Source organism: Hibiscus syriacus, unplaced genomic scaffold (assembly GCF_006381635.1).
Source record: "Hibiscus syriacus cultivar Baekdansim isolate YM2019G1 unplaced genomic scaffold, ASM638163v2 tig00000340_pilon, whole genome shotgun sequence".
Lineage (NCBI taxonomy): Eukaryota > Viridiplantae > Streptophyta > Magnoliopsida > Malvales > Malvaceae > Hibiscus > Hibiscus syriacus.
The window spans coordinates 8,388,975-8,396,930 of NW_024061783.1; the positions used below are offsets into that span (position 1 = coordinate 8,388,975).

Genomic DNA, 7,956 nt, shown 5'->3' on the forward strand with positions numbered 1-7,956 from the left:
GAAGGCCTCGTTAAAAACCTCCTTCATGATTAAAGGAGCTTATAGAGAAGCTCCTTAATCAGCGGAAGGAGGAAAAGCGTGCCTTAGGATTTTATTAACCATAGAAAGAACACGATACAACCAAGGAGCCACCCCCAATATAAACAAAACACCAAAAACAGCCACAAACAATCCTACCAGAACCAGCCTAATCCAACAAACCAACAACAACAGCCTATAAAACAGACTGGCCAAACTAAAAACCTAAACGTGGCCCGATAGACTCCCAATCAAACAAAACAACCATACTAAAAGCCAAGGGTGACAGCTGACTAAAACTATATAAGCCAACTTCTAACTCAAAAGCCACGGAGCTATCACATGATAAGAATACAAAAAAACACGCACATAGCCGCCTTTCCACCACATCAACTCGTTTGGTCGGCTAAGACCATCTGAACTTCCAGCTCCAAACAAAAAGCATGGTGCAGATCACCTGAAACTTCTACTCCTTCCCCCGCCAAAGTCTTCCGACAACAGATACACTACAGAGCCATTACACTCACAACCCAAATTTTTCCCAAAAGGCAAGGAATTGATCGTATCCTTCTGTAGAGACTGCCCCAATGCTGGAAAATCAGATTCATATATGAATCTGTCATCAATAACAGCCACCTCTTCCTCCCAATGCACCTTACTCTGATGGCTCTTGCTTCGGTAACCCCTATACTTTCTTTTGGGAGCTATAAAATTCCCTTGAAAAAATTGTTTAGATCTATATTTGTTGCAGAACCCACCTTAGGTCTCATGTACTGCCTTGCGTTACCCTTTGGATTTATGAATGCGCAGTTGTAAGAAAAGCCCTAGATGATTTACTCTTGGTTCAGTACACGTTTTATTTGTTAACATTGTACCAATTCTAACCAATTTACCAGCTGGCAGTACAGCTGTCTAACAGAATTCTTTCTCCTACAGGTGCTGCTGGCATGATTCCTTTCCCTGATTTGGTCTATCAGGTAAGTGACTAAGCCCTTCTAATTTTGTATTCCCAATTACCCTAATTTTATCAATTGAAATCCCTAACCATACTTTCAATTCCCCCAATTCTCCCCCGCCTTCTCCGACTGTTTCTATCTCTACTACTCATGACAATACCCCCTCCATGAAAGGATCCTTGTCCCCAAGGATCAAAAACTAGGAATTGTGATTTAGGCACAATATAGTTTACCTTAGTGACATTTTCCATCCTTAAGTTCGTCCATTGCACATGATTGTGCTTCTTCTCCATATGTTTGTCGAGCACCATAGTCGGGTGAACCTTCAACTTTCCTTCCTGTCCAAACTGGGAAGGATCCAATGAGATAACGCTTTGATCTCCAAATTTTTTCTTCAACAAATTGGTATGAGTTACTGGTTGCACTCTCGAGGACGGTAATAATTTATACGCTACTAACCCCATGCATTGTAAAACAGTGTAGGGACCATAGAACCTTCCTGCCAGCTGTAATCCCTTTCGAAGAGCAAGTGAGGTTTGATGGTAAGACTGGAACTTCAGGTAAATTCTGTCCCCGACCTTTAGATCTCTGTCTGTCCATTTTGTATTCGCATAAAGCTTCATCCTTCCTTAAGTCTTCTGAAGTTGTTGTTTTAGTACCTGATTCTTGCTTTCTCTAGTGTCTATCACTTTCTGTACTGATTGAACAATAGACTGTCTACCATTTTCCTTACAGTTGCAGCAATCAACACTGTTATTTTAAATTCCCATAATATTTTCATGCTATCGGTCTTGGTTTTAAAAAGCGTAAAGCGCCCTAAAGCGCCTAGGGTCCTAGACCCCGAAGTGGTAAGCGCTAAGCGAAAGCACAAGAAGCGCCAGAAAGGCCGAAATTCACAAAAAAATACAAAATATTTATAAATTATCTTATAAATACTTAAATATCAAAGTGTCGATACATATATTCAAAACTTATAAATACTTAAACACCAAAATATAATTATCAATTTACTTATAACTTATAAGTTATAAACACTTAAATACTTATATACGATTAACCATACGACTATACGAGCATACTAATCTCAAAAGATGGTCTACACTAAAAGTAGTCTAAAGTGAGATGAACAAAAGTATTTTTCTAAACCCTCAATTCCTTATAACTAAAAGTCCTCTAAATCGTCATCGTCATCAACTCGGACAACACCATCTCCTTCATCACTAGACACTCCAATATCTTCTTCCATCTCATCTTCATCAACTAAGCATCTACGAGATGGTCTACTAGAGATAGGATTATGAGCAGGAGATTTTCCTTTATCATTTCTCGATGGTCCAGCTCCATCATTCACTACTTTTGATGCTCTAGTTAGATAACTAGGCTCATATGCACCGGAAGCGTTAGCAACATCACTCTATGTCAAATCCTCACCAACAAACACCGCCTCATCATCATCTTCATCTTCTTCCATTCTTCCCATCAACCACTCATTGCTCTCATCAATATCTTGCAAAAGAATGGGATTGGTCTCCTTACTTTTAGCTCGGCGCTCCAAGGCATGATTGAATTTCACAAACACCATGTCATTCAATTTAGATTGTGCCAATCTATTTCGTTTCATAGTGTGAAGCTATAAGAAAAAAAAAACAAAACTGATAATTTAATAGCCCGCTAAACCCTAAATAAGCCCAAAAATCATATCTGCTAAAGCCCATAATCGTATCTTCTAAACTCGCAATTAAGCGCCGATTAGCACTTTGCTAAAAGCGCTGCAAAAGCGCCGATTACTACCGCTTAATGAATTCGTAGTGCTTTTGCTATGCTGAAGCGCCAGGGGCCTTGCTCGAGTCGCTTAGCGCTTTAATCGCGCTTAAGCGGCGCTTTTTTAAACTAAGCTATCGGTAGCTACTTCCGAGCTGCAACCTTCATATATGCAACTAGTTAGAATTGTACAAGGGAATCTAATCTCAACATGCTCTTTGACTTCTACTTGATCTTTGCTGCCTTTAGTGTTGGTTTCCTCTCCTTTTATGACATTCCCCCTTCCTTCAGATGATCCTTGTCCCCAAGGATCAAACACCTTCTACTTTACAAATATTTGCATCGCATTTTTGTTTCTTAAGAAGGTCTAATACAAAATATATAGTCATTTTGGCACAAGATGCCACATTTCCAGTAACACCACTAGGAATTTGGATAACTTTTATCCCACACTTTGTATCAACATTGCTCTTATCGTATTTAGTGGAATCAATTGTCACAAAATCCTTCTTTTGTGGTTCTATTGATTCATGGAACAAATGTTTGACATCAAAAGGGCACTGCTCAATCTTTGTAGGGGCCTTATGCCTTTGTCCAAAAACATAAATTGCATCTGATGTTGGACTGTTAGCAGCAGGTTTATCAACTTCAACATTCCCAAACAATTCTTCAAAATCCCAAACTCTTGAACTTGTGAAAAAGGCACTGTTCCAAGATAAATTCTTGTGAAGATCATACTTAGGCTCCAAGCCATCAATCTTTGTTCCTTTTTCATGTTGCTTTAGTTCTTCTTTTGAAGCTGTAATTAACCTTAAGACATAAGCACTAAATTTCTGTGTTGCTAAAAGATAGGTAATCATGTTCCTACCAAGCTTCAGTATAGTGGCACTAGAGATTCTTCGCTTACCACCTTCATCCGCATTAAATGTACCCATCAAAGTGAGATGAAGAGAATCAAGAATTATAACGTTAGGAAAGCCACTCCAAATGGTTACAAATAATGTACCCGGATCCCCATCACGAACTCCAAAGGATGCCTCAGATTTCCAGAATGAGTAATTCAAGATGATACCTCAAGTAGACCAGTAACAAAGACTCTCCCACTATAATGAGCAGCAATCCTTCTTTCAGCTATCAAATCCATCTCATCAGTTCTAATATGAAATTCTAGGCAAAACATGCTTTCATACAAAAACAAAATTACCGTTTTATGAAGACTTTGATAGCCATTAAGCTTTGATGTTGCTATGTAATCTTTCATAGCTCGAGGAACAGGAGTCCAGTTGCTATAGATTAATACAAGAACATAGTAGCAAATCTGTTGTGGAGTACAAAAAGGAGGTCGATGCTGTCCATATCATAAATACTGAGATTGCTCCATATACCCAACTTCAATAGAGTAGAAAGCATAAGGTGCAACCTTTGATTCACACTCCAATTCTTAGCTAAATAAATTATACTCCTTCCCATCAACAAAAGTTTAAACACACAAGGATAAAAAAATTCAACATGTTCATTGACATCCCTAAACATCTTAGAACAAATTTCTCTAAACGTGGATGGAACTAGATAGTTGAAATTATTTGAGTTACCCACAGAAAAATCAACTATGAAGGGCGTAAAAGTGGCAATTTGAACTGATCTAGGCAAAGCTGGCTTCTCAAACCGTGGAACAACTCTTAATGGTTGCTTCTCATGGCATTCATGCTGCGGGAACTTAATAGCAAGAACATCAGAAGGGGTAGTTGCAATTGAAATGGCGTATGCTCCAAAGTTATCTGCCGGAAACTCTGCCAAGATACTGATTGTATCCAAAACAACACCATTTTCTTCTATTATAGGAAGATCAAAACCAAACAACGGACGTTTTCCACTTGGTTTAGATATTATCCATTCCAGCTTTTGTTCTTCAGACCACTCACAGTCGGAACCAATTTCCAAGTGTTGGGTACTAGTGATGGATGGCATTTTTTCAAACACTTGACACCCATCATTTGTGCCTTCGATTGCTACAGGTAACGCCTCTGTTTCAGGGTTGTTTTGGTCTTGCTCCACCGTCTTTCCTGTCAAGACCCTTAGAATCTGCTCAAAATAACCTTTATTCTTTGCAATCCTTGTCTCCAGGTATTGATCTTGCTTCACCAGCTTTGATAAATCGTCAATCTGGTTTTGAATTACAGAAAGAGCAGAGGATTCAGCCACTGCTTTGCCAAGAGTTGTGGCTCTGGATACCAATTTGTTATGACCCAAGAGAATCGGAGAAGAACGAGAATAGAAGAAATAACGATTAAGAGAAGATTTAGAGAAAAAAAGATTGAAGAGAATAATTTCATTCAATTTTCAGATGATTTCCTCTTGGTTCAGTACACGTTTTATTTGTTAACATTGTACCAATTCTAACCAATTTACCACCTGGCAGTACATCTGTCGAACAGATTCTTTCTCCTGCAGGTGCTGCTGGCATGATTCCTTCCCCTGATTTGGTTCATCAGGTAAGTGACTAAGCCCTTCTAATTTTGTATTCCCAATTACCCTAATTTTCTCAATTGAAATCCCTAACCCTACTTTCAATTCCCCCAATTCTCCCCCACCTTCTCCGACTTTCTATATCTCTACTACTCATGACAAACTTATTGTTTGAGAAGCTACAAAACTTGAACATTTGGAGAAGGGACAAAATGGAAGCTAAGATAGTTATAGAAGCAAGTTATAGTCGAGTGCTAGAATCACCTTCAACTGATGTTGGCACGACCATCGCATGACTTAAAATTCTGTTTCGAGATAAAAGATCCCATGCTCGTAGAATCCCATCATGATGAAGCACAAATACAACTCGTTTCCCAAGAATCTCTTTTATTATTAGATCCTGGACAGCCCCAACAACCCTCCCCCTGCATGGCATATGAAGAAAATTAACCTATGTTAGAAGAGAAAATGATCGCACCACTGATAAAAATCAAATCAAGCATAAAATTCAAAACATAAGTTTAACCTTTTCCGTTAATGTTGTAATACGGATTAGGTGGTCTCAAATCCATTCATACATCCACACTCACATGAATCTAACTGCTGATTAGAGTTCTCGCAAGAATCCTATTCTTATTAGGACTATGATGAACACTATACGAAGCTCTTATACTAGTAAAAATTAAATTGCTGAGATAACAATTACAAGAAAAAGTTCTCACTCTAAAAATCTATACAACACGATCCTTGGTTATCCACCAAGATCCCAGGACTCGGGGTATAGAAGTAAACAGTACATCAACGAATTAATTTTCAAAATTCAAATCAACATTGAGTAGGTAAACCCCTAAACCTATTTGTCTTGTCCAAACATATTTTTAAGCTTCTCTATTAACAAGGAAACGAACACTAAATAAGCTAAATCGCCCTTAATAAAGCCAATTAATGTTATTTTGGATGTCAGAAAAAGTGAGAACAAGAAAACAAGACGGAAACAGTATTTTTAAAGGAAAAAAAAGGAATCCTTTTCCTTTAGTTAGTGTAATAGTTTATCCTCAAGTTACTCAAACAAGATTGGAAAACATTTTCCCCCATATACTATACTTCCAACTCTTTCACATTTAATACATTTCAATTTCATCCACATTTTCCCCGAGATTCATATACAGCCTTAAAGCCCATTTTGACGAATTGAATTTTTTCCAAATATAAATCATTAAAACAGACAGCTTCACTGAACATGCATTCCCCAGATAAGTGCACTATTTGTTGCACAATGTACATTTTTGTGTGTATGTATATATATTGCTCGAAAATAGAAAAAGATACCTTGACATGAAACCCCAAAAGCGACCTAGACTAGCCCCTGAATCGTCACGCAGTTCAGATACAAAACCTAAAATGGAAAAGTTAAAGAGTCAAAAAGTTTTGTACAATTAACTATCATGACATAACAAAATTGGACCAAGATGTAAAAGGAATAGATACCAGGAGCAGTTTGGTGAAGCGAGGCAAGTTGGAAGCAAGTAACAGATCCATCATTTCTCCCAAGCAAAAGACATCCAGGATTTGCATCCATACATGTAATTGGCTCATTACAATTAGAATATGCACGCGCATCAAGCTCTATAAGTTCGTCCCTGGAGCAAAAGGAAGTCAAGTCCTTGGAAAGCTTAATGAAGTAAGCAATCCCCGAGACAGTCACAGTATAAAGCAAGTAGTGCGACTTGGATGGATGGGGGCTAACAAGAGCGAAAAGCGAGAGTGGGTGAGCAAAACTAAGGCGGAGCCCAGTGTTGTGAGGGAATTCCTGCGAGAGCTTGAAGATTTCCAGAATTTTCGGTTGACCCATATGGATTCGGCTGATGGTTGCGAACAAGAGAAGAATAAGAATTTACAAAAAAGAAAAAAAAAACAATGCTTATGTTGATGAACTAATGTAGAGAAAAATAAAGAGACATACCAAATGAGATAGAAAGGACCGTCTCCGTCGACGTAAGTGGCGGAGGCGGAATCCACCGCGGGGGGAGCGAAACCGCCTTCGTCAAGGTGGTTGATGGATGAAGGGATTGTGAGGTCAATCCATTTGATGGAGTCGCTGCCAATGACAGGAACCTCCATCCCCGCCACCATCATTGTGAAATTTCAATGAATTCGAGTTTCAGTCAAAACCCTTCACTGTGCCGCTGCCGGAAAACGATGTCCAGTTCTCTCTGGTAGCGAGGGTTTTAGTTTCAACTTTGAAATTTTAAATTAAAAATCTCGAACTTTTCTAAAATAAAAACATTAACCTGCGGCAATCTTACGACAAAGGCAAATTAGCCGTTGGATTTTGCAGTTGACCATCTCAACCATTGAAAATAAAGAAAGAAAAGGGAAACCGGGAAAAAAACCACAACCGGTTACCACATATAAATCAAACAAGAAAAAAAAACATAACATTTGAAAAGTTATGTTAGGCTCACGGCTTAAATATAAACTAATTGATCAAATTATACCGATTCTTCTAGTAGGTGTCTAGAATATTTTTTGAATGATTTCGGTGTCTAACGTTACAAATGTTATCATTTTAAGTGTTCGGGGTCGTAATTGTTATTAGTTTTCTCCATTAAATAATATGTGTTACATTCCAGTAATTTTTTTTTCAAAATTAAATTAAAAATATTATTATATTTATATAAAAAAAAATTAATTTCTCTTACATTAAAAAACCTCAATTTCATAAAAATCCTAAATCCTAACTCTAATTCATCGT

At 37.9% G+C, this 7,956-nt stretch overlaps 1 protein-coding gene across 1 annotated transcript in view; it reads right to left on the reverse strand.

The window, feature by feature from the left end:
* The window catches only part of LOC120203848 (nuclear pore complex protein NUP160-like), a 40,682-nt gene extending 33,262 nt beyond the window's left edge, over window positions 1–7,420 (reverse strand). The window contains exons 1-4 of the mRNA XM_039204009.1: window positions 7,165–7,420; window positions 6,690–7,063; window positions 6,531–6,597; window positions 5,466–5,626 (exon numbers count right to left, since the gene is read on the reverse strand). Of these exons, the coding sequence (XP_039059940.1) occupies window positions 5,466–5,626; window positions 6,531–6,597; window positions 6,690–7,063; window positions 7,165–7,337 (775 nt within the window). The 5' untranslated portion in view covers window positions 7,338–7,420. The remainder of the gene's footprint in view (window positions 1–5,465; window positions 5,627–6,530; window positions 6,598–6,689; window positions 7,064–7,164) is intronic.
* Window positions 7,421–7,956: the final 536 nt, after the last annotated feature.